Source organism: Zychaea mexicana (assembly GCF_025766255.1).
Source record: "Zychaea mexicana strain RSA 1403 chromosome Unknown BDB00scaffold_75, whole genome shotgun sequence".
NCBI classification, from domain to species: Eukaryota; Fungi; Mucoromycota; class Mucoromycetes; order Mucorales; family Lichtheimiaceae; genus Zychaea; species Zychaea mexicana.
This window is the reverse complement of record NW_026516738.1, coordinates 149,951-172,641: the sequence shown is the minus strand read 5'-3', so window position 1 is coordinate 172,641 and position 22,691 is coordinate 149,951. Positions and strand designations below refer to the sequence as shown.

Here is a 22,691-nt window from a genome sequence, read left to right as displayed (position 1 = left end):
GATGCAAATTGATGGTGGTAGTATCCGGCGGTGGTTGGCACCATGTATGCTCCAGCAGCAGCAGCGTAGATGGGGTATCCGTACGGTGGCATCCCATACACTGGGTATCCCAAATGACCTGCCGGTGAAGGAACTATTACTTATCAGTCACACCACAGCATACTCGTCCATCCTCCCGTTCTACTTACCGTTGGATCCATCTGATCCACTTCCATTGCTATCTTGATGGCTACGATGATGATGATGCTGCTGCTGTTGTTGTTGTTGTTGTTGTCGTTGTTGTTGCTGGTGGTGATGGTAGTAATGATGTCTTCCGCCACTGATGGTATCATCCCTCATGTAAATAAGAGTTCCTCATGTTTACACATCAACAGCACGTACGTACCTCTGGTAGCGATGATGGTAAGATCGATGTGCGTTTGGATCGCCTTGAACGGGTTTACCTCCAGGACCGGACACGTTGGCAGCCTGCATGCCTTTAGGCCCTTGGATCAGATCATACTCGACCTACAAAAACGAGGACGTGTCAACAGCAACTATGCATTTTCGTTCCCGTAGACGTGTGTGTGTGTGTGTGTGTATATTATATCTTACCTCCTCTCCCTAGGGAGCGAAACACGCAGACACACACAAAAAAATAAAAAGAGAGAAAAAAACGATCAGGTTATCAATGTAGATCAAACGAGCCAACGGCCAGATATGGGAAGCTTACCTCGGCAAGGCTCTTGAAGCCTCCGCCCGTGATTGCTGTGTGGTGTACGAAAACTAGTTTGTGTTGTTGTTGTTATTGTTGTAGTGGTGGAAGACTGGTTAGCACAAGCTACTGGTGGTGCTGGTATTGTTACTATTATTATTATCAAGTAAAAGCATGGCACTCACCTTCAACAGGCGGCTGACCGGTCGCTACGAGCTGCTGCTGTTCTTCTTCGGCGGGGATAATGAAGCCATAGCCTTTGGTTGAATTGAAAAATTTAACGAGGCCGAGTTTGCGTGGATGGGCAGCAATAAGAGCTGTTGACGGAGAGGAAGGGGAGGGCGAGCAGGACGGCGGCGGAGGGATTGCTGTCGCAGTTGCGGAGGATGCCATTATCAAGAATGATGCGTGGGTGGTTTTATTGTTGGGCAGTAGTAGTAGTTGTAGTAGTAGTATTAATAAAAATGATACGTGCAAAAGAGAAGTATGCGTGCGTTGTGGTTGCTATTGTTGTTGTGGAACAAAGAAGATGAAAGAAAGAAACAAAGAAAAGAGACGTGTGTGTGAGAGAAAGAGCGAGAAGAGCGAAAGAGAGGGAGAGAGAGAGGGAGGGAGGGAGAGTGAGGGAAATGAGGTTAATTTGGATACAAGCTTTGATGCATTATGATGGGTTCGCCCTCTCCCCAAAAAAAAACAAGCACCACCACCCGCGAGAGTGTTGTCAAACATGCCCTCTGCTATTGTCACGAGACCTGGTCGATGGCTTGGTGCATTGCGCATACCCACGCCTCTTTCTCATCCTGGCTTCGCGCCAAGCACACCCACACTGTGCCTTTGCGTCCGAGCCGATGTCCAAACTTGAGCGTCGACAGCCGCTCGCGCAATGTCACCAGCAGGTGCCGCTGTGCTGTCTGCCAGATCACAAACGAGCATGTCTCCGTGCTGCTGCTCTCCACTGTCCTTCCGTCCTCAAACATACGCGGTGGCTGCTTTGTTTTGCCACGGCTGTCTTGACTGCCCACATCATCTTCTGCTGAATAAACATAGACTTGCTGATCCAGGGACAGCGTCACAAAATGCTCGTTCCAGACTCGCTGCCGACACGTGTTGTACAAAACCAGTCGCTTTTCCCGCGTCAATATGCAGTACAGCTGCTTGAATGTGCTAAGATAGTCTTGTCGCACATACAGCATGCCCGAATGCTAAACAAATCATTCACACGCTTGTGAATTGACACCACATACTACCCCGTGCACAAGCCTACTACAATGAAAAGAAATTTACACTTACTAAAACGCTCCGTTCTTGGAGTTGCGGTGGCAAGGTAGTCGTCGTCGCCGTCGGTTGTTGTTGTTGTTGTTGTTGTTGTCGCAGTTGCTGTTGACATTGGACAATTCGTTGTATGCGTTGAATCCACTCAAACATGGTGTGCATTGTCGACGCTTCAAAATGCAATTGTGTCTTGTTCGTGTTGCCCAAGCTCACTTCGAATGTTGTCCGTTGCTCTGTCGATACGCGTCGCACCTTGGTTGCACGAGTCATATCAATGACGGCCACCGCACTCATGATGTTCGCTGAGCGTCGGGTAAATTCAGCTTGTGCTGCATGTTGCGTCGTCGAGGTGACACTCACGTTGCTCGACGGGCGAAACAGTCGAGTCAGTGATCGTACATGCAGTGCTTGCGTCGCAAAGAGAGAACGTGCCCATGTGAACCGAGTATGGTGTCTTCCGCCGTTCGGGATCTCATCCGGCGGTCTTGTTGCCTTTCCAGGATCCAACAAGAATAGCAGGTGTCCTTCCATCATTGCATAGAGTAGCTTCTTCCGTTGCTGCTGTTTCCTTCTTCTGTCAAGAAAGAAGAGCTCGCCCTCCATCACAGGTGGTGGCAATTGCTAGAGGATCATGTGAGTGAGCATCGTGTATTCCGTGGAATTTGTTGTCAATAGTTATAGATTGAGACCGGGGTAACGAGAATCATGCAACATACATCACGCGGTTGTTGCCGCCACTGTTGCGTATCTGGGCGAAGCTCCAAAGTATGTGTCTGAGGATTCAACAAGTCAATGTCAAGCAATGGCTGTTGTCAAATGAGAAAGGAAAGATCCAAGCCCTACCTGTTCTATGAGATGTGGACTCACTAAATAGCCATTGTCGGGTATCCATGCGAGCCGTGCTTGCTTCCCATGACGCCAACACAGGCTCACATTGTCACAATGCCAGCTGTCCGGTCGTATACCCTGGCGGTCCAATAACGTCAATGCGCATCTTACAACGTACTGTATGCGAACATTGTTGTTTTCGAAATCAAGGTCGGCAAGAGGTAATCGTATTTGCAAGTCGTCGAGTGCTGGTATATACAAGTCAATTAATGCTGGAATAGGCGTTGTTTTGGTAAAAGGCCGTCGATAAAGCGCCATGTACCACGTCTGCGATTCTCGGAAGGTACGCGATGCAAACAGAAAATGGATGTTGCGGCCTTCATAAGATCGAAACTGTAGGCTCCAGACGAAATCCACGGGGGATATCAGCACGAGCCGTACAGGATTGTAGCGTCGCGATTTTTTGGCGTTTGGATTCAGATAGATGACATGAGCGAGCCGTCGTGTTTTGATGACAAGGTTCTTTATACAACAGTGATGAATACATATTTTAGTAGCATATTTTTTTTTACAAATTTTTTCTCTGTTGTAGAAATAACTTACTGTGACCAGATAGAGCTCTAATCGATCCGTTTTGAGCACTCCTTCAAACTCACGCCATCTCAACCGGCTCTGTCGCAGACGAATGTGGTTTCGAGATGTTTCGTTTGCTGTTGCTTGCCGTCGACTGTACCATTCCATATGGACAGCGCATAAAAGTCGACCTTTCATCAATATCCCGCCGGCAGCACATTCATTATTATCGTTATTATTATTATTATTATTATTGCTTTCAAAAACAGAGCCAGTCTCTTCTGTCAAGGGTATTACTGAGAGTGCCAATGAAGTAGCCGACATGGTTCTGCGAGTCGCAAGCGACGAGACAGAATCATTATTGCTGTTGTTGGCGGTATAACGTATGCTCGTAGGGGCACTACTGGGAGACAACAGTAGCTCGGGAATCGTCGGTATAGAAAAAAGGTTATGGTTGATATTATTATGCGGATTCGTGGTGGCGGTGGTTGCTGTGCTTGCCCGTGTAATAATGACACGATCTCGCTGCTCCTGCTGCTGTTGCTGCTGCTTTCGTTTCTGCTGATCGGGATGGACGCGCCGAATCGCCGACCTTAAAGACGAAAATAAACTGTCGGTCGATATAGCAGATCTGCTACCAAAGTCTTAGAATTAAACCTATGGGCGATGGAAATTTATAAAAAAAACGAAAAAGGGCAGTTTACTTGTGTTGATTTATCCTTTCTGCAGAAAGCATGGCATCGTCCGTGGCATGTGTAGAAGGTGTCTTTGGAGCAAAGAGCGATTCTGGGGATTCAGAATGACTAGCCCATTCAGGTACGCTGGTGTAAGGTGGTGTTTGCAGTTTTGCTCGGGCCAAGGCACTCGGCCTCAATATCGGCTCGTCGGTTTTCGTGTGCATTGTGTCATTATCTTTTGGGTTGAAGAAAGAGGAAGAGAGACAGAAAGAGTTTCACCCACTATTTTTGGGGGTTGTAAGAGAAGAAGAGTAAGTGTGTCTCGCCCGCTCTTTGTCTATCACACACGCACTTGTGTGTGTGGTGTTTGTGTGATTTGAATGCAGACAGGTTGATTGATGCCAAATCAGGTTAAACCTACACGATTTTCATCACACCCTTTAATAAACTCCACCACAAACACACACCCAACCGATCGGCTGATGATGCCCGTAGAACAATTATTCATTAATTTTATCGTAATTGCTGCAAAACTCATAATCACAGTTGTAATTATCAAAGCAATTGCCAGGCTGTCTCAGGTGATCCAAAAATAAACTATGTAAGGTGTTTGTTTATGCACGTATCTTTTGCTATCATAATTATAAAACTTACTCTTAATGCCATATAGAATAACACTGTTGCGAAACAGTGACACAATCATCCTTCCCACAAAAAGGAAACGCAGTCTTTTTGAAGGTCGCTCACCTTTCCTTTTTCTGTTCTTTTTATAGGTCGATGACGCATCTTGGGTTTTGACATCGAAAGGATGTATATGTGACCTAGGTTTAAATTCTTTCTTTGTCATCCGAGAAACAGCAATAAATGTCATGATCATTCATTGTACCTGACATGATGGTATCCCGGCTGTTGTCTGTACACAGCGGTGTGATCATGCTGCGTGAGATATATTGAACACAGAATGCTATGAGTATATCCTTGGGTCAAGACATCCGCTAAAACAAAGTCAGGTACGCAAGGAGATATTCAGGGGATGTTAAATGCCCAATGAAAAGTATGTATCACAAGGTTAGGTTCTTTACGAATATGTAGTTGCATTGACAGATCTCAGCTGTAAGCATAAAGCCACAGTATTATAAACGACGGAACGAGTAGTACCACATCTACCGTAATTCTTGCTGAACAACGTGGTGTATAACAGAAAAACTCATCGCTGCTACCACTAAAGACCGTTTATTCTGTATACATGATGATTATACAGTTGAATGATAAGAATTATTGCAATGATGAGTATGATAAACACTATGATTAGGTTGGAGATTAAAACTGCTCCAAGCACAAAGAACATAATGGCAGGTGTTCAACAAAGGTTCTAGTTTGACATGGCTCGCTCATGTATTTGCTAGCATGACATGCCTAGTGGTATCTTTTTTTATGTCATAATTCTCTTCAATGACATAAAATTCCTAAACTAGTGCAATTAGCAAGTTGTGGATGGTCCTGGAGGACCTCCGAAACTAGATAGAGAAGTGCGCAATAGTGTATGACAGTTTTCTTGGTCTTGATCAGCTTTGGTTTTGGAGCTGTACAGTTCTATATACCTAAATGTACAATATCTATCATATAGTGTCGGCTTGCTGTTTTGAAAGATGGTTATTTAATCATTCAAGAAGAGCCATTGTTTGTCAAGAATGAGATAACGCAGAAGCTTGAATGAGGAATAATTTGATGACTGAATGCCGTTTCATCGACTTGCAAGTAATTAATCGAACTATCGCCCGAAATTGCCCGGTATATGCTGGTCCTAGATGTACAAAGTAAAATCCTTTTAGACGTGAAACTGAGAGTGACTACGATCATAGATGCTTATTGTTTATCTTATATACTGGCATCATTATCAATCAACCCTACTTTTCAAAGAGGAAATTAAGCGCATAGTTGCTGACAAGACTCGGATATTCCATGCAATCATTAGACGCATCGACAATTTACGGGAGTCTATATTCATCATGGCGCACTGTTTCGAAATGAAAATATATACACAGCTATCAAATTTTGTTTCCCCGCATTGTTCCGAGTTCGGGGTCCTGTCCATGAAATGAAATGCTCCAAAAATGAAATGTCCATCAAATGTACTGGAAGATACAGTAAAGAAAGTCTTCGTTGCTGTTAATTTTTTGGATAAACATTGGCTTTTTTTTCGCAGCAATAGCGGGATAGGGGCAGAGACAAACAAGGAGAAAAGAAACACAGTAGCTTCCTTCTACTCATAGGAGTAAATGTGCTAAAAAGAGCGCACTAACAGTGCTTTAGCTTGCATCAAAGCCACATGAGCGTATGTTATAAGTCAGTAATGTGAATAGGACGTTCACATTACTTATCACCTAAAGTAGATTGTGGGAGCCATTTTTTTTTATTATTAACAAAAGTTTGAAGCTATGTACGATAATAGGTCAATACCACAATGCCTGTATAGATAAGTTTATCCCGAGTAGAGCCTGCTGCGTCGTTGGAGAGGAAATGTATGATGAACAAATTAGGAAGGCATCACTGGAGAGGCCCGTTCACTATGCGTTGTAATCAGTAGTAATCAGATAAATATGCTTGTTTCAGCTACTGTGGGGAGAGCGGGGAGCATTATTAACCGTTCGGAGTTGCCTTGGCCGTAGTGCCGCGAATGTGAGAGATGAAAAATGAAAAAAAAAAAATGGTTCCCGAACGCCCGCGAACATCAAACCTTCTTTTTTTCACTTTAAAAAATATGTTGGCCAACACTTTGAAAAGAACGCTTGCTTCTCAACGTAGCATTGTATCAATTGCTGCCAAGCGAACAGCTGTTCCTGCTACGTATCGTGCCTTTGCAAAGCATGCCGTGCAGCAACAGCAGGCTGCCGCTGCCGAACCTACAGTGACCACCCCTTCTGAAGGTGAGATATACATCCAACATATTGCCCACTATCTCCTTATCATATATGACTTATACACATATTCTGTGGACTCAATGTTGCGATCGCACAAAATTGCTTTGTTTAGATTCACATGGATTCGAAACTTCAATGAAATCACCAACAGGACGACCCATTTATCTTGACGTCCAAGCAACAAGTCCTATGGATCCCCGTGTTTTGGACGCAATGATGCCATACTTTACTGAAAACTATGGTAATCCTCACTCAAGAACTCACCAGTACGGTTGGGAGACGGAAACCGCTGTTGAAACTGCCCGTGCAGTAAGTTTCTGTTGGATATTCTACGTTTTGATTTCAGGACGTAGTAATGCGACGATTAGTAATCTGGAGCAACGCAAGGGAAAACATTGTGTTTTACACTGAACTGACGTCCTCTCTTGACGATTGTCATTGCTATTGTACATAGGAAGTAGCCAAGTTGATCGGTGCTGATCCCAAAGAAATCATTTTCACCTCTGGTGCTACTGAATCAAATAACTTGAGTTTAAAGGGTGTCGCACGATTCTACAAGAACAAGAAGCGCCATATCATCACAACTCAAATCGTACGCTAACCCAATCGAATACTTCTTTATTGATGATTTCATTAGTAGTACTTTGGAAAAAAAAAAAAAAAAAAACTAAATGTGAACGGATAAATTATTTAGGAACACAAATGTGTATTAGAATCGTGCCGTGAGCTTCAAGAGGAAGGATTCGAAGTGACATATCTGCCTGTACAAAGCAACGGTATTGTGGATCTCAAGGAATTAGAAGCGGCCATGCGACCTGATACGGGCATCGTGTCCATCATGATGGTTAACAATGAGATTGGTGTGGCACAACCCGTTTCTGAAATTGGCAAGCTGTGTCGGTCAAAGAAGGTGTTTTTCCACTCGGATGTGGCGCAAGCTGCTGGTAAAATCCCTATCGATGTCAATGCTATGAATATTGATCTTGCAAGTATCTCGGGCCACAAACTGTATGGTCCCAAGGGTGTTGGTGCCATCTATGTCCGCCGTCGACCCCGTGTCCGTCTGCAGGCCATTATGAGCGGTGGTGGTCAGGAACGTGGTATTCGTAGCGGCACTGTTCCTGCACCTTTGGTTGTCGGTTTGGGTGAAGCATGCCGAATTTCCAAGGAAGAAATGGAGGTAATTAGAAATGGGAATTGTTCTATAAAGTGAGAGGGAGGCGTGGTTGACTGCCCTATGACGAATCGTGTCTAGCGTTATGGCACGGTAAAAAAAGCGCCCATGAGTAACGAGCTGCATCACAACCACCTCATTGAGGTGTAAGCAGGGTCGTCGCGAGGATTATTGTGCAGGGGTTCTGAGGGCAGTAACGATTAGAAACCATTGCGTCGTTTTGTATGGAGAGAAGGAATCATTGACTTACACGTGAACCGTTTATTAGTATGATCATGCACGGATTTCAAGTTTAGCCGATCGGTTAATCACTGGTATCCAAAGCAACGTCGATGCTGTCACACGCAATGGCGACCCAGAGCAATCATATCCAGGTAAAAAGGAATGGTTTCTATCACACACGTAACTCTTGCATGCACAAAATGTACTCATGTCGAATGGTATTGTTATGTAGGTTGTGTGAACTTGTCATTCGCATATGTCGAGGGTGAGTCCTTGTTGATGGCTCTGAAGGATATTGCCTTGTCCTCCGGTTCCGCATGTACCTCGGCTTCGCTTGAACCCTCCTACGTGCTGCGCGCTTTGGGAGCAGATGACGAAACCGCTCACAGCTCTATCCGATTCGGTATTGGTCGATTTACAACCGAAGAAGAGATCGACTTTGTCATCAACAAGGTTTCCCAACATGTACAAACGCTGCGAGACATGTCACCCTTGTGGGAGATGGTAAGTTTGAGTAGTAAAAGTATTGAAGTTGTCTTGTTTTTAAGAATTAGTTGACTTAACGCGATGTCTGTTAATAGGTTCAAGAGGGTATCGACTTGAAGTCTATCCAATGGGCACAGCATTAAGCATTTTTCTTTTGTTAAAAGAGCAGACATTTTACGTATATTTAACTGGAGGAGACGCAGTACTGGTAGTAATGGTGGTCTTGTTGTAATAAATCATTCCCCTACCCCCATCACACACACACACATTAACAATAAAAAACACTTGGTCCAAATTCGATTAAGATACGTATAAAGTTTAAGCAAAGAAAACACGAGTATATATAGGATGTGTATATTTCACCAGGAGCAAAGCAGCATTATTATTACTATAGACAATCACAACGCACACGCACAGAGATGGATATCAGTTGTTTCTTTTTACATTGTGCCGCTTTGATGCATAAACGGATAAGGATTGTTTCCCATAGGTGCCATGCTGGTATTGGGGGCATAGACACCGTTGGCAGATGCATGTTGCATCATCATTTGTTGTTGCTGAGGATGATATGCTCCCATGGGTCCGCCCATAGGTACTTGAGGTGGCCGGTTGCCCGCCATTTGTTGGAAATACATTGGATGACCGGCAGCAGCAGCTTGCTGTGCTTGCATTTGGCGACTAGAATGAGTTACTATCGTGTTAGAAAGAAAACCAATCGATCACACACTAGTCCTTCGAGATGTATACTTACATTGCATGCTGTTGCTGTTGTGTTGTAGCGGGGTATTGGCCTGGTTGTTGCGGTACCTGTGCCATTTGTGGGACACTTGGTGTGGAAACAGGTAATGATGATGGCGGTGCTGATGTTAATGACTGTGGTGCTACTGGTACTGCTGGTGTGGGTACCGTTGCTGCTGAAGCTGCGGTCATTGGCAGTGCTGCTGATGCAGAGGATGATACTGATGGCACATCTTGTTCATTCTTTTCGGTGAATCCAGCTCCCTGCTGTGCTGTTGCTTTCTCTGCAGGCGCATTCTCCCCGGTTGCTATTTCTCCAGTTTCTTGAGAGCTTTCTTTTTTTAACGGTGATTCGGTCATTTCATACAGCAAGCGCAATGGCTGCTTTGATGCTGGGATCTGATGGACGTTTGTGTGTAGATCAAAGAAGGATGGGTTATCGCGACGATACTCGCAGAGCTGCGTGTTAAAGTTGCGTATAGATAGTGCAACGTGATGCATCCAGTTGGTTTCAGTGATGACAGGTGCTGACATTTTGGAGGCAGCGGCACTAGCAGCAATAGGTGTTCGTCGACTATTGCTCGTCAAGTTGTTTCGTCCGCTAACAGCAAAGGGCGACCATGACTTGTCGTTTGCATCCTTTGTTTCCTCCTCGCTGTGTTCATCAAAATCGCCCTCGTCTTCGCCGGTGTAGTAGTAATCGTCTCGTCCACGCCGACCCTTTCTTAGCACACGATGGCCAAACTGCTTGTATACGGATCGGGCGGTTACCACGGACACTTCTCGCGTTCTAAACGTGGATCGAAGAAGATTATGCTGCACCAGAAAGCCCTTTTCGGCATCGGTGACATGCACCTTGACCAGCTTGGGATTCTTTTTTAGAAAGACGAAACTGTCACGGAAACCAAGTAGCGCAGCAGGGTCCTTGGAAAACATGAACAGCATGCGGCCACGGTTGGGTAAATTAAACGTTGGAACTTTGTACTGCCGACCTGACACACATAATCAGTTCCCTCGTTGTGAGTGCACTCGTACAGTTCACTAGCTCTTCCTCTCACTCACTCTCTTTCTCTCACTCTCTTTCCCTTTTCTTTCTTTACCTCCTAACAGGTTGCCTCCTCTATCCACTTTGGTTTCTCCATGTTCATCATAGTCGCTGTCTGGATCCAAAGACGGAGAAGCGCTGGCAACAGGTGTGCCTGGTTGGCGTTTCGGCCGCTCATCTCTGCTTGCTGATCCTGCTTTTCGTCCACGTTTTTTGCCCCGTAGTGAATCCGTGTCGCTTAAATTGTCTATATCATCTTCACCAAACGATTGATCGCTTTCTTCTCCAGTGTAATCGAAATCATCGCCTTCGTCTACTCCCGCTCTGCCACTCGAATCTCTCGATTTCTTTTTTGGTGGACGTCCTTTTCTTTTTGCCGATGTTGCAGATGGTGAGCTTCTTGTTCCTAAACAAAATATATTCAATGCCGGCCATTCTTAGTTAGTTTCGCTACTTTCACTATATCGCCATGGTCTTAAGTAAAGATGGGAGAGGAGGCAACAGACACCACTCTGTTTATCTTTTCGTCGTTGATTTATACCTTTTGGCATTGCTTCGTAATTTTGTTCTGGCTGAAAGGGTTGAGTTTGGAAAGCAACAGTCGTGGTAAATTGATTGCCTGCTGTGAGGCCGGACCTCAAGGTCTGCCAATCAGCAGGCGGGACAGTCGTCAAAGCAGTCTATGAAATATTGAGATAGGGAGAATGCTTGATCTGTGATCTCTAAGAGGAAAATAACGTATCATGATCGCGTGTGCGTCACAGCTATTAGCTATCTATCATTTAATTCAAGGCGAAGAAGTGCAAAGTTAAAAAAGGAACCATACACATGCAGTAGTTGCATCCCATTTGTGTGGTGATAAATCCCTGTTATTGATATTATACTATGGCATTTTGATTTCAAACTCTGTATTCAGCCATATGTGGTGGCACGGCCCACCTGTTGAATAGCCTATGTAAATGTACTGATGTTCTTTACTTTGAGCTCATCCACAATTACTGCCAAGTGTACATGTATTTTAGTCAAACTGTGGCTATATGGGTCTTCATAGCTAGTTTAGACAAGTGCAACTCGAGCATACACGTCAAAGTGATACAAATCGGTATAAATTAAGGTGTGTTACAAGTACATCACATTATCGTGCGGTATCAACAGATGTTTTAAGGCTGTGTGTGATTTAACTGGAATTGATATTCTTTTTGCTACTAAGCAAGCATATATAAACTTGTATGTAGTGCGTTCATTTTGTAGCAAGTTTATAGTCTCAGGATATAAATCTGTATTGCAGCGCTTTGTGTCGCCTGCCAAGGTGTCCACTGCTATTACCTCCATCGTATCGCCTTCTTAATTATTTAAAGAAGAAAAATAAGGCGCCTCTTTTTCGCGTCTGGCGTGGGATGTTGGCTCGATCTACCAGCGAAGAAATACTTGTTGCACGGATGTCTAGAGCATGAGTGTCGATGATAGTAGTTCATGCTACTATATATGCTCTTTCACCGGCCATCAACAGCAGAACACATGGGAAGAACCACTTACGTCATATTCAGAACTTCATATACATAATAATAAGAGTAAAAAATACGGCGTGGACGTACACATGAGATATTCTCTTAGCACTTCCGGCTTTTCCGGAGATCTTCACGGGTTAATTGTAGTACTTGCCAAAGTGCCAGCAGCACATATAGCATGGCACTGATAACAGTTGACCAATCAAAACGGGCTTAAGAATTGCCGGGCTCAAGAGAAGAAAAAGCCGTCACAAAAACATGGTTGCGCGAATTGACTTGGATTGCAACTTGTAATTTCTCCACTTTTTCCTCGATATACACACACACACATACATATAAGCCGTCATGGGTATCTTTGGCTTTGGATCCAGCAGCAAACCTGAAGAGAGCAGCAACGTCGCCGACTACACTTCTCCCGAAGTCTCCGATGATCTGTACTCTCCCAGCGGATCCCAGTCGCCCTTGGACGATTACAACACCAACAACACCAACGACTTTGGTGGTAGCAACAGCTATGACAGCATGCCTGAATTCATGTCCCAGGTTTCCTACGATGCTGCCAAGCTTCAGCCCATGACGGTCCAGGGTGGTATTGACTTTTTGCAAGTGGAAGACCAGTATGGTGGTTCTGGTGGTGGTGCTGCCATTGCCGGCGGTGCCGCACTGACACCCTCGCGAGGCTGGACGGACGATTTATGTTACGGTACCGGTACAACCTACTTGGCCGGTTTGACGTTGGGTGGTGCATATGGTATGATGGAAGGTGTCCGCAAATCGGCACAGGGTTCTCAAGCCATGAAGGTCCGTTTGAATACGACATTGAACAGCATTACTCGACGAGGCCCTGGTCTCGGCAACGCCGTGGGTGTGATTGCTATGATGTATAACGGTACGACCGCCATAATTGATCGTTCCCGAGGTACCCATGATGCTTTCAACAGCATAGCCGCTGGTGCTATCTCTGGTGCCCTCTTTAAGAGCACAGCAGGTACGAGAATAAATGAGCTCAGTTGGAAAGGCGGTTTCATAAGACTGATATAGGATAGGAAGTACAGCGCTGACATAAGTTGATGGTTTATAGGTCTGCGGCCCATGGGCATCTCATCTGGTGTGTGTGCAGCTGCTGCTGGTATCTGGTCTGTGGCTGTGTCTGCCTTTGCCAGCGATAATTAACAAAAATACATCCAAGTCATCCAATCATCCCAAACGCAACTACTCCTTTCTCACATTCTGCTCACATCCTACAGCCATCGCTTCCTCCTTCCCACAGCTAAAAAGACCTTTAGAATCAAAAAGAAGACGCCACTTTTTTTTTATAGTTTTCTTTCTGTATAAAGCACACAAAAAGTTTTCTTCTCTTTATATAATTTTGTAACCACCCTTCTCTTTCTCGATTTTGGATATAATTTCTTAATTTCAGAAGTTATAAAAACAAAGCAATATGTTATCATCATCCAGTTGTTGTCTGTAGATGTAAAACCATTCATTTTTTTAACCTAATCGTCTTTTTTGGACTCTCGACTACCACTACTGCCACTGCAGTTACTACCGACGCTTCGTGCAATCAAAAGTGCATGATCCCTATCAGGCTGTGCGGTGTTGGAGATCGGTTGAGGGTATTGCTGATGATGTTCTGCAAGTAAGGGCTGCTCTTGAGATGGTATTATTGGTCGCCGGTACTGTCGTTTCATATGCATAGCAGGCTGTCGTACGTTTTGTTCTTCGTCGCTAATAGAGTAGTCGCTATCTGATAAGCTTCCCGAGTCATAATATTCATCCGAGTCTACAGCGTCATCGTTTGTATCAATATGTCCTTGCTGCTCTAGTTGCTGCTGCTGGCGGTATCGGTTTGAGAAAATGGAAGGTCGAAGCTCGTCTGGATCGCGTGGTGGCCAATAGTATGGTAGCTCAGGATCTATGCATCCATATGAATTGCTGTATATTTTGACAGTGATTTGTTATCTAGGATGGTTATTGTACCTGTATGCGATATTACAGGGAATGTTAGGCCGTCACCACGCACTTGTTGTGGCCATAGCCAAAGTAATGGATTGTTGCCCATGACCAAGCAGATGTTTCGATAAAATCCAACGTCAAACGGATACTTGACCTATAAATTACAATTTTTAATTGCTATTAATAACGGCATTCGTTGACATGGTATGGGTTATATCAGCAAAGACCGCTCTATATATATCAACCTACCGGTGATATCTTGCCTCTCCGGATCAACCGATTCACCTTACTTCGCTCCCATCCTTCAATGGTACTTTGGTTCCGGGCCAAGCAATACAGATGGTAGACACAGAGCATTCCAACACAAAACAAAACAATGATTGCCAGTGCAAACTCGACTACGTACAAGATAACTTCAGCAGTGGTTGGTTCCGAGTCAAACTATCATGTCACATATGGACATAGATGGGCTCGAAGTTAAAAAATGACAGTTCGCGCTCATTTTTGAATATAGCATTTGCGATCTTACCCGAAAATGCGAAAGGTCGTTGAGTATAGTGCGGACACGCCATATTAGCAGTATGAGAATATAAAGTGAAGCAACGCTCACATAGAGCGTGAACCTTACAAAATGTGGATAGTTGTGATATCCAACGCAGTTATTTATCCACGGACAATGATGATCCATTTTGAGCACGCATCGGCGGCAATAGCGACAATGATGCGTACGCGGCGGCTTGTAGATATCACACGTCTTGCAGTATCGTGGACCTGTAATACCTTCAGCTCGTCGTTCTTCATTGCAAGGTACCAACAAAGATCCTGGTATATTGTCAAACTATATTTTAGAGCAGACGTGGAAGGGAATCCGCTTATAATATAAGAACCAAGACTTTGCATAACAGACACACCACTAATTCAGCATTAGAATACATGACTCACCCATTCTTCTGGTACTTGACCTGGATCTGTTTTCACAGCTAGGTAGTAATTCCAGTATACCATGAGAACCAAAAGGTTCAATGGAAGTAAAGCTTTTATACAGGAGGCGGCATCCTGAAAACCGGGGGCAAAGAGGAAGAATTGAGATGGGTATGCAATAGAGGCAATCAAGAGTGACACGCCAACTGTATACAGTCGGCCAGCGAGAGAGGAAGATGACATTTCCTGCTCTTTTTTTTTAGTTTCCAGCGTGGATTTCTCAAATATTATTATACATAAATCAGTAATCTCCCTTTTGCTCCCCAGACTAAAAAAGCAGTAACTTGGATTGGGATACGATCATTAAATGCTACATAAAATGGGATAGTCAAATACATAATACAAACATGTATACATGTCTGATCAAAACAGTTGCCATGTATAGCAGCAGCACCGCGCAACGGTTCTCTATTTATCCGTTGCGATGGGCATCATTTTAAGGCTGAAGCATATAAAGCAAAGCATAGTCAGTAATATTTAGGGCTTTGATTAATAGAACCAAACAGGGCTCTATTCTCATAAGATCACATACAAAGTTAAGGTGCCTCAACACCACACTTCGCCACTCCAAGCTTGTCCTCATCTCCGCTTCTTCTTTAACTTTTCTCTTTCATCCCTTTCTTCCTTCAACTAAGCCCATACACACAATGTCCGAACACAAAAGCAAAAAACCAGCGAGTACGTTTAACAACTTATGAAAACGACAGAAACAATACTTTGACCGGACGATTGACTATTGATTTACGTGGAGTATAGATACCGCATTTAAACAACAACGACTCAAAGCTTGGCAACCGCTCCTGACGCCGAAAACGGTATTACCGACCCTTTTCGCTGTCGGCATCGTCTTTGCACCCATCGGTGGTCTTTTCTTATACGAGAGTGATACTGTAAGTATATTAATCATTCACATGTCTCTCCCAGCCATAGGGTTGTGAACAAGGGGTAACGGAAAGTGGTTTTATTCACATATGTATTAGGTGAACGAGATAAAAATCGACTATACAGACTGTATCACAGCGACCGAGACGCACGAACTGACGGATAATCAATACGACTACGTATTCACATCTGAAAATACAACAGGTACACTTTGCAAGGATGGATCATAGAGCGAAATATGTATGAGTATGAAGAGGCATACTGGGTTTGCTTGGAGCACAACCGAATGCGTGCTGATCGTATTCTATCCGTTTAGTGATCCGAGCACCGAGTTATGTGCTGACTCAAGAAGCAACGTATCTAAACGGTCAAGCCGCGCCAGAAGGCGAAACTGTACCACGATGCACGATCACATTCTCGATACCGATGGAACTCAACGGGCCGCTATATCTCTATTACAAGCTAACCAACTTTTACCAAAATCATCGCAAATACGTCAAGAGTTTGAGCTATAACCAATTGAATGGAGAATCATTAACTAGTGGCGACGCCGATGCTTCCTGTGCTCCTGTCGGCACTGCGCCTGACGGCAAGATATACTATCCATGTGGCCTTATTGCTAACTCCATGTTCAATGGTAAGGGAAAAGTGCACCATTAAAAGAGATTATCTCATAGTGAGGGGGGTCGAATGAGTTTGCAAATTGGAGTGTGTAAGGATGGATGGATCTTGTCGCTCAAAATAGTGATGGAACTTATTCAATTTTCTATTGTCCATAAATAGACTCCTTTTCAGACTTGACGCTACTGAATCCACAAGGAAGCGATGATAATATAACATACACGATGAGTGAGAAGGGCATTGCATGGCATACGGATGTAACGCGATACCAGAAATCTTCTCAGCCGGTTGATCAGCTTACGCCACCACCTAATTGGGCTAAACGGTACCCCAGTGGTTACAATGCCGAAAATCTGTTTGATCCTACTCAAGACGAACACTTTTTGGTATGGATGCGAACTAGCTGGTATCCAACCTTCCGCAAGCTGTACTCCAACTACAATGGCGATCCGCTTCAGCCCGGCACATATGAAGTCCAAGTGGATATGAGTACGTCTTTCTTTCTTCTTCTTTTTTTTCTTGCGGAAAGATGTTGAAATTATAAGATGAAAAGGACAAGACATATGGAAAGACATCCACATTCTGTTTAAAGTTAACCTGCTTGTATTGGGACATTTAGACTATGATATTCGAAACTATGGAGGTACCAAGTCGATTGTGCTTTCAGGTACATCCTTCTTAGGTAACAAAAATCCATTTATGGGTTTATCGTACATTATCATGGGCTGTGTCTGTGCGCTGTTGGGCGTTGTGTTCCTTGGCTGGCACTTTTTCCGACCAAGGTAAGAAAATACTCTTTCATACTTTTGATGGTAGACTGCCTTAGCAGAATGCTCGTTTAAATGCTGATTTCAATTACGTGGTTGTTTATTTTAAGAAAACTCGGTGATCATGACCGGCTTTCATGGAACCAGTCTGGCGGATTTGGCCATTAAGCTCCACTGACACCACCATCACCAATACAATAAAGTATATCGAATAATAAAAAAGGGTATTTCATAGTAATCATCAAATATAAATATTATTAAGCTTTTTAATATGGTAAAGAAAAGTGTGAAAACAAAACAAAGGAAATTCAACTTTCTTTGGATATTGTATTTACAAGAATCGTGCTAATCCGTTCACCGAGTTCACTGAAGCCTTGGCAATACCCTTGTTGTCAGCTTGAGCCAACAATGGACCGACGCTCATTTCAGTCCAAGATGACCATACTTTTCGCACTGATTCTTTTGCCTTTTCAGAAAGAACAATGCAATAGATAGCATCATAGCCACCAGCTAGATAGAAAGAAGAGATAAGAATTGCAGATTCAACAGCAATCAAGTTTGAGTTCCTAATAAACACATAGCTGCTGTAACATACCACCAGGAACGCCTGCCAAGGCAACACCTTCGACATCCATGCACGCGTCCAATAAACGTGTTTGCTCTGCAGGCTCAATCGGTACTTGGGAAGATTCGCTCATTTTCTGCAAGTATGCGCGAATTTGACCGAAATCGGCTGCCAATTGTGCGAACTCTTGCATTATTGACGACTTGTTGGCTACTGTGTGCCACTATAGAACGATGTATGTTGAGTCAATATCATTTGTTTGGCATAATTATGGATACACTGTAAAGAGAACGCCGAAAACGAGAGAAACCATCACTGACCTCAGACGCTTTCAATGCAGCACATTCCACGATAGCTTGTTTGTACGCTTCGGGGTCTGATTCAGCAGCACTGGTCAAGTTGCGTAAATGTTGTTCCACATTGGCGTTCATGCCACCAAGTTGATCCCATAATTGGTTGGCTAGTATAAACAAACATTAGCCATGCATTAACTCTAAATGACCATTGTTCGATACACCCACGCATACCTTCAGTAGGATTCAATTTTCTCCATGCAAGAACTTTGCTAACCAAAGTTGGGGTATGACTTCCAGCATCCACATCTGCAAGTAGTAATTCTAACCCTGGTGGCAACTGGAAAGGAACCACAGCATTATCCCAGCTATACGGAAAAGATTGGCACGTTAGTTTGTTCACACACCCAGCCGTCATGTCCTAAAAACAACTAACCTTCCAGTTGCAGGATCAAGCGCTTTGAGCAATTGTTTCGGGTCCACCTGGTCGTTCTGTAAGGCAAAATACATTAGTTCGTCAAAAACATTATGATTTGATAAGGCGAAAAAGTATAGAAAAATGACTTTAGTTACCATGACAGGAGAAAGCACATCAGGCTTGAAACGGGTGTAGCGATGGTTACCATAGACTGCGGCAGAAACATCGAATCCACTACCAACTTTTCCCTGTGCAAAGCAATGGACATACTGGGCCACATTGTGGATTAATGTACGATCCTGTTCCAAATCGGAAGCGGACAGATGAACAAACAAAGCTGTCACCAAAGAAGTGGTTAATGCTGCAGAGCTGCCTAAGCCTGTCTTGTGTACTGTCTTGAGCGTGGCGTGGGTGCTACAGAAGGGTTCCAACGATGCTAATGATTCTGCTGTATTTGGTAACTTTCTTGATTCAAGCTAAAGAGGGAAAACGCGCGACACTTTCCATTAATCTATCTGTCAAACGCAAATACCGCTTTCGTTTACTGACCGATAGTGTCCTTTCCGTATTTACTCTCAATGGTTTATCTACTTTACCTGAGCTCGTTGTGAGTAAAAGTCGTTATCACCAACGATGGTTATTGAAAGACCACCATTTGATGTGAAAAGGGTGCCTGTACGTTGGTAGATCACTTCAAGTGTGAACTTTAAACAGGTTTCGACAAACTTGTTTTGCGACGAGCCAGGTCTAACACAACGAAAGCGTACATAGCTTAATATTTTGCTTTTTTAAAACAGTAATATAGTAAGCGAGATTTAGATATTTTATACCGAGCAGAGAAGTGAAGTTTGCCATCTTCAACGCTGGCCGTATAAGACCAGCTGGCATCAACGTCGAATTGTGGCGATCGAACTTCAATGGTGCCTTGTTCATCTTGAATTGGCTGAATGGCGGTATAGAATCGCGCAGTGGTGCCAACCACAAGTCCTCGGTAGGCTTGGTCAAGAACCAGATACCCACCAGTCATGAGAACCTTGCCTGGTGCAGAGACGACGGTCGTGTTAATGGCAGCTGTCATTGAGGGAGAGGAGTTTCGAGTGGTATGGCAGTATACAAGAACAACGAAATACTAGAATAAGAGGCCGTGCTGCCGTTAAAAGTCCGTTTTTGCCAAACCCGAGGAGTGAGAGTTAGCAAGGTGTACTTTGTCCCTGAGGGCAGAGTTGGCTCTACATGAAAATGGTGCCTTTAGATCAAGAGCACCGAAAATGATACCTGACAACAAGTGCCAGCAGCAACAGACAGCAATAAAGTATTCTTCTCTTGTTATCGTAGACTTGGATAAGATTGAAACATTAAACACACCGGGTCTGCTGACTTTCATTATCATCGCGTCTGCTACTTGGCGGGCTATGCGTTCTCTTTTACTTCTTTGACATACACCACCTTTTGAAATCAAATCAATAACGAAATCAACAGCTGCAGCAACAGCACAAAGACAACGCCAACAGTACCGACGATAAGCATCAGCAACAGGCAACAACACACATCCAACAATGGCTGCAACCCTTTATGCTGGCAATTTAGCGCGAGAAGTTCAAACCGCCGATCTACGCAAGCTCTTCTCAAAGTACGGCCGCATTCTTTCCATTGAGCCCAAGACCGGTTTCGCGTTTGTTGTAAGTTTGGAGATTTGAAATGGAGTTTTGGTGATTATGTATCCTTTTCTTTCTCTTCTTCCTCTTCTGTTCTTGCTGCTCTGTGAAAGAAAACAAAGAGACGACGCGTTTGCTTTTGCAGCCTCTTGCCAAGAAAAACTCTTTTCAGCATTTGCAACAACAACAATCACGTCCTTTTTTCCCGTTTTTTATTTCGGCCTTTGTACACACAGACAACTTGTATATATGAGATTCGGCAGTGCGGTTAATTGTGCATCACCCATTTAAAAAAGGAATTGGAGTCACGACGAGCTTGCGACGACGCAGTCTATGGACTTCACGGCATCAAGTATTTTGGCAACACACTTCGCGTCGAACATGCACACAACGATTTGGACCGACGATTTCCTCCACCACCTCCACCGTCTCATGCTCCACCAGCTCCTATACCAGATACATGCTTCAAGTGCGGCGGTGTAGGTCATTTTGCTCGCGATTGCCCGAGGTATTTGATTTGTTCTCTTTCCTTTGTTTTCCTGTATAACATACACACACGCGAAATCACTGACGACAGGAACGGGGCCACTTACAACTCGTGAATTTTGATGGTCTATGCATGTATAACTTAGCGCTGATACTTCTCGACGTCGTCTTGAGCCACAACGCGGCGACGCACCGCCAAGACTTTCAGGTGACAGTTATCGACCTGGACAGGCACCAGCATCACCAACACCACCGCCACGTTACAGAGATGCATACGATCTTCCGCCCCCAATGCCACCACCATCTCGATACCATCCTTTACCGCCTCCACCGCTGTTTAACCGTCATCGAAGACGACTGAGCCCTGGTGATCATGGTATGGACCTGGGATAAATGATTCAACAACGTCTGGAAAATTAATATCTAGCAATTTATCAAACAAGCAGGCCGATATGGAAGGTATAATCCCTATTATCCTCCTCCCGCTCATCCCCCACCAAGAGGCCCTGCTTACAATGGATATGATCGGAGGGATAATCGCCCGCATTTAGGTCGAGAACGGTACGTAACAAAGAGAGTTTTACTTTTGCCAACACATAGTATGCACACGCTCATCGAAACAAACTTGGATCCTCAAGACGTAGAACCCCACCACCACCACGTCGGCGAAGCCTTACTCCAGAGCAAAGGTCAACAAGAAGGTATGTAAATGATAGAGGCATACATATGTATAAAGAAGGTTTCTCTAAGTGAAGTTTTCTTCTACGGGTCTCAAGGTCTTCGCCTCGTCGCTCTGAAAGCCCTAAACGACGATCAAAAAGCCCAGCTCCGGCACGGCGTGCTCCTCGGACACCCAGCCCTCGAAACTAATTCTTCCCTTACTGTTGTTTTGTATAACAAGGTGGTGATATTGGTATTGTATGATTGTTAAATCTCTGCGAAAAAAATAAAAAGCATTCACCATGCACTGTTGAAATTTCGATAAGTGTCCGGGTTGGATAGACTGGTCACATCATGAAACTACAACTCGTTGTATACTTACATAGCGTGGTTGAGCCTGATGAGCTCAATGGACCTTCTCGGCTTACACTTGTATATGTGGTGAAGTTACACTTGTGATGATGCTTGTTCTCATAGATACAAGTAACCGTTATGTTGCACATTCGATGAGAATACATTTTCACTTTATCTCCTAATTGCAGGAAAACTTTCAACAAAAATTGCAGTTTAACAATTCATACTTCGCATTTTTCAAAAACTGTTATTGTGCAACAGCTAGTACATGGAGGGATACTAATGGTTAAAAAGTCACCTACGTACTGTATGTAACCTATATCTTTAGTGTATAAGTGATAGTATGACTATAATAATCATCAGTGGTAAATCGCGTACCTAAATCTCACATTATCTAACGCTTCTTTATTAAACACTTGAGATGATTTTTCTGCACAAAATAAGAAAGGGTTCGTTTTCTTGTCTCCCAAAAATATAATAGGTAGTGGAGACAGTATCTGTAAAATCGCTGCAACAACAATGCAGCGCCAAAAGCAACCGATTACATCGTAAAGATAACCACCTAAAAATAGACCTAATGCATTATCTAACAAAAAACCTTTTTTCAACTTCATAAGTATACTAATATGGACATGATAAATGCTGCAGCCATTCTTCTTTCTCAATAATTAACATATTACTACATAGAGCATGCCGCTTGGATATATTGCATATGTTCGTACCGATTACAAAAGCTGTAAATGCGAAACCAAAGCCTTGTCCGCTATTGTCATTGTCTGTCATAATCCGCAGAGTGAGAACCAGCAGTATCTTTCAACAATCTTTGGAAATCAATTGAATGAGATACTTCGGGATATGCTGGAGTGCAGAACATCATATTTAAAAAAGGCCAACAACCACAACTAGCACAATTAG

The 22,691-nt window shown here is 43.8% G+C and overlaps 10 protein-coding genes across 10 annotated transcripts; 4 read left to right on the top strand and 6 right to left on the bottom strand.

Annotated features, from left to right (window-relative positions):
- Positions 1 to 127: 127 nt before the first annotated feature.
- Positions 128 to 1,262, bottom strand: BDB00DRAFT_566572 (cold-shock' DNA-binding domain-containing protein). The gene is made up of 5 exons (XM_053117882.1): positions 880 to 1,262; positions 713 to 765; positions 595 to 603; positions 386 to 507; positions 128 to 319 (listed from the first exon to the last, which is right to left on the bottom strand). The coding sequence occupies exons 1-5, from the start codon at positions 1,085 to 1,087 to the stop codon at positions 181 to 183; spliced, it is 531 nt and encodes a 176-aa protein (XP_052976431.1). The 5' UTR covers positions 1,088 to 1,262; the 3' UTR covers positions 128 to 180.
- Positions 1,044 to 2,790, bottom strand: BDB00DRAFT_566645 (uncharacterized protein). Its single transcript, XM_053117885.1, has 3 exons — positions 2,683 to 2,790; positions 1,985 to 2,587; positions 1,044 to 1,896 (listed from the first exon to the last, which is right to left on the bottom strand). The coding sequence occupies exons 2-3, from the start codon at positions 2,567 to 2,569 to the stop codon at positions 1,438 to 1,440; spliced, it is 1,044 nt and encodes a 347-aa protein (XP_052976430.1). The 5' UTR covers positions 2,570 to 2,587; positions 2,683 to 2,790; the 3' UTR covers positions 1,044 to 1,437.
- BDB00DRAFT_566582 (uncharacterized protein) lies at positions 2,571 to 4,407 on the bottom strand. Its single transcript, XM_053117883.1, has 4 exons — positions 4,072 to 4,407; positions 3,398 to 3,998; positions 2,810 to 3,316; positions 2,571 to 2,739 (listed from the first exon to the last, which is right to left on the bottom strand). Exons 1-4 carry the CDS (start codon positions 4,266 to 4,268, stop codon positions 2,635 to 2,637), a joined length of 1,410 nt encoding a protein of 469 aa, XP_052976429.1. The 5' UTR covers positions 4,269 to 4,407; the 3' UTR covers positions 2,571 to 2,634.
- A 2,352-nt stretch (positions 4,408 to 6,759) lies between these two features.
- BDB00DRAFT_980081 (cysteine desulfurase) lies at positions 6,760 to 9,170 on the top strand. The gene is made up of 6 exons (XM_053129969.1): positions 6,760 to 6,971; positions 7,078 to 7,274; positions 7,420 to 7,557; positions 7,660 to 8,145; positions 8,408 to 8,513; positions 8,594 to 9,170. The coding sequence occupies exons 1-6, from the start codon at positions 6,806 to 6,808 to the stop codon at positions 8,917 to 8,919; spliced, it is 1,419 nt and encodes a 472-aa protein (XP_052976428.1). The 5' UTR covers positions 6,760 to 6,805; the 3' UTR covers positions 8,920 to 9,170.
- Position 9,171: 1 nt separating this feature from the next.
- On the bottom strand, positions 9,172 to 12,171 carry BDB00DRAFT_941172 (chromatin remodelling complex Rsc7/Swp82 subunit-domain-containing protein; the record flags this gene model as incomplete). Its single annotated transcript, XM_053129364.1, has 7 exons — positions 9,172 to 9,525; positions 9,599 to 10,577; positions 10,686 to 11,036; positions 11,172 to 11,310; positions 11,609 to 11,628; positions 12,045 to 12,073; positions 12,167 to 12,171. 7 exons carry the CDS (start codon positions 12,169 to 12,171, stop codon positions 9,288 to 9,290), a joined length of 1,761 nt encoding a protein of 586 aa, XP_052976427.1. The 3' UTR covers positions 9,172 to 9,287.
- Positions 12,172 to 12,403: 232 nt separating this feature from the next.
- BDB00DRAFT_566387 (Tim17/Tim22/Tim23/Pmp24 family-domain-containing protein) lies at positions 12,404 to 13,450 on the top strand. The gene has a single exon (XM_053117881.1). It carries the CDS (start codon positions 12,484 to 12,486, stop codon positions 13,177 to 13,179), a length of 696 nt encoding a protein of 231 aa, XP_052976426.1. The 5' UTR covers positions 12,404 to 12,483; the 3' UTR covers positions 13,180 to 13,450.
- Positions 13,451 to 14,053: 603 nt separating this feature from the next.
- On the bottom strand, positions 14,054 to 15,258 carry BDB00DRAFT_769269 (zf-DHHC-domain-containing protein; the record flags this gene model as incomplete). Its single annotated transcript, XM_053119803.1, has 4 exons — positions 14,054 to 14,248; positions 14,344 to 14,535; positions 14,624 to 14,916; positions 15,033 to 15,258. 4 exons carry the CDS (start codon positions 15,256 to 15,258, stop codon positions 14,054 to 14,056), a joined length of 906 nt encoding a protein of 301 aa, XP_052976425.1.
- A 250-nt stretch (positions 15,259 to 15,508) lies between these two features.
- Positions 15,509 to 17,571, top strand: BDB00DRAFT_839322 (CDC50/LEM3 family). The gene is made up of 6 exons (XM_053124688.1): positions 15,509 to 15,753; positions 15,832 to 15,965; positions 16,056 to 16,161; positions 16,274 to 16,594; positions 16,741 to 17,067; positions 17,198 to 17,571. Exons 1-6 carry the CDS (start codon positions 15,723 to 15,725, stop codon positions 17,362 to 17,364), a joined length of 1,086 nt encoding a protein of 361 aa, XP_052976424.1. The 5' UTR covers positions 15,509 to 15,722; the 3' UTR covers positions 17,365 to 17,571.
- BDB00DRAFT_839320 (ribosomal protein S5 domain 2-type protein) lies at positions 17,572 to 20,031 on the bottom strand. Its single transcript, XM_053124687.1, has 9 exons — positions 19,897 to 20,031; positions 19,452 to 19,768; positions 19,218 to 19,368; positions 18,777 to 19,097; positions 18,640 to 18,695; positions 18,438 to 18,571; positions 18,231 to 18,370; positions 17,941 to 18,133; positions 17,572 to 17,855 (listed from the first exon to the last, which is right to left on the bottom strand). The coding sequence occupies exons 2-9, from the start codon at positions 19,697 to 19,699 to the stop codon at positions 17,677 to 17,679; spliced, it is 1,422 nt and encodes a 473-aa protein (XP_052976423.1). The 5' UTR covers positions 19,700 to 19,768; positions 19,897 to 20,031; the 3' UTR covers positions 17,572 to 17,676.
- On the top strand, positions 20,031 to 21,735 carry BDB00DRAFT_839318 (uncharacterized protein). Its single transcript, XM_053124686.1, has 6 exons — positions 20,031 to 20,300; positions 20,573 to 20,784; positions 20,909 to 21,138; positions 21,209 to 21,323; positions 21,401 to 21,463; positions 21,539 to 21,735. The coding sequence occupies exons 1-6, from the start codon at positions 20,178 to 20,180 to the stop codon at positions 21,630 to 21,632; spliced, it is 837 nt and encodes a 278-aa protein (XP_052976422.1). The 5' UTR covers positions 20,031 to 20,177; the 3' UTR covers positions 21,633 to 21,735.
- Positions 21,736 to 22,691: the final 956 nt, after the last annotated feature.

What these genes read in the sequence shown, in the direction of transcription:
- BDB00DRAFT_566572 (XM_053117882.1), bottom strand. Translation starts at nt 1,087, where the DNA reads ATGGCATCCTCCGCAACTGCGACAGCAATCCCTCCGCCGCCGTCCTGC. An exon ending in CGGTCAGCCGCCTGTTGAAG is followed by an intron (nt 766 to 879) that starts GTGAGTGCCATG and finishes AACACAAACTAG; the next exon opens with TTTTCGTACACCACACAGCA. An exon ending in TACCATCATCGCTACCAGAG is followed by an intron (nt 320 to 385) that starts GTACGTACGTGC and finishes TGATACCATCAG; the next exon opens with TGGCGGAAGACATCATTACT.
- BDB00DRAFT_566645 (XM_053117885.1), bottom strand. Translation starts at nt 2,569, where the DNA reads ATGGAGGGCGAGCTCTTCTTTCTTGACAGAAGAAGGAAACAGCAGCAA. An exon ending in TCCAAGAACGGAGCGTTTTA is followed by an intron (nt 1,897 to 1,984) that starts GTAAGTGTAAAT and finishes TGATTTGTTTAG; the next exon opens with CATTCGGGCATGCTGTATGT.
- BDB00DRAFT_566582 (XM_053117883.1), bottom strand. Translation starts at nt 4,268, where the DNA reads ATGCACACGAAAACCGACGAGCCGATATTGAGGCCGAGTGCCTTGGCC. An exon ending in GAAAGGATAAATCAACACAA is followed by an intron (nt 3,999 to 4,071) that starts GTAAACTGCCCT and finishes CTTTGGTAGCAG; the next exon opens with ATCTGCTATATCGACCGACA. An exon ending in TAGAGCTCTATCTGGTCACA is followed by an intron (nt 3,317 to 3,397) that starts GTAAGTTATTTC and finishes TGTTGTATAAAG; the next exon opens with AACCTTGTCATCAAAACACG.
- BDB00DRAFT_980081 (XM_053129969.1), top strand. Translation starts at nt 6,806, where the DNA reads ATGTTGGCCAACACTTTGAAAAGAACGCTTGCTTCTCAACGTAGCATT. An exon ending in CTGTTGAAACTGCCCGTGCA is followed by an intron (nt 7,275 to 7,419) that starts GTAAGTTTCTGT and finishes TATTGTACATAG; the next exon opens with GAAGTAGCCAAGTTGATCGG. An exon ending in ATATCATCACAACTCAAATC is followed by an intron (nt 7,558 to 7,659) that starts GTACGCTAACCC and finishes TAAATTATTTAG; the next exon opens with GAACACAAATGTGTATTAGA.
- BDB00DRAFT_566387 (XM_053117881.1), top strand. Translation starts at nt 12,484, where the DNA reads ATGGGTATCTTTGGCTTTGGATCCAGCAGCAAACCTGAAGAGAGCAGC.
- BDB00DRAFT_839322 (XM_053124688.1), top strand. Translation starts at nt 15,723, where the DNA reads ATGTCCGAACACAAAAGCAAAAAACCAGCGA. An exon ending in CAAAAGCAAAAAACCAGCGA is followed by an intron (nt 15,754 to 15,831) that starts GTACGTTTAACA and finishes CGTGGAGTATAG; the next exon opens with ATACCGCATTTAAACAACAA. An exon ending in CACATCTGAAAATACAACAG is followed by an intron (nt 16,162 to 16,273) that starts GTACACTTTGCA and finishes CTATCCGTTTAG; the next exon opens with TGATCCGAGCACCGAGTTAT.
- BDB00DRAFT_839320 (XM_053124687.1), bottom strand. Translation starts at nt 19,699, where the DNA reads ATGACAGCTGCCATTAACACGACCGTCGTCTCTGCACCAGGCAAGGTT. An exon ending in ATGTGCTTTCTCCTGTCATG is followed by an intron (nt 18,696 to 18,776) that starts GTAACTAAAGTC and finishes TTTGCCTTACAG; the next exon opens with AACGACCAGGTGGACCCGAA. An exon ending in CTTGGCAGGCGTTCCTGGTG is followed by an intron (nt 17,856 to 17,940) that starts GTATGTTACAGC and finishes CTTTCTATCTAG; the next exon opens with CTGGTGGCTATGATGCTATC.
- BDB00DRAFT_839318 (XM_053124686.1), top strand. Translation starts at nt 20,178, where the DNA reads ATGGCTGCAACCCTTTATGCTGGCAATTTAGCGCGAGAAGTTCAAACC. An exon ending in AGACCGGTTTCGCGTTTGTT is followed by an intron (nt 20,301 to 20,572) that starts GTAAGTTTGGAG and finishes CATTTAAAAAAG; the next exon opens with GAATTGGAGTCACGACGAGC. An exon ending in ACTGAGCCCTGGTGATCATG is followed by an intron (nt 21,139 to 21,208) that starts GTATGGACCTGG and finishes TCAAACAAGCAG; the next exon opens with GCCGATATGGAAGGTATAAT.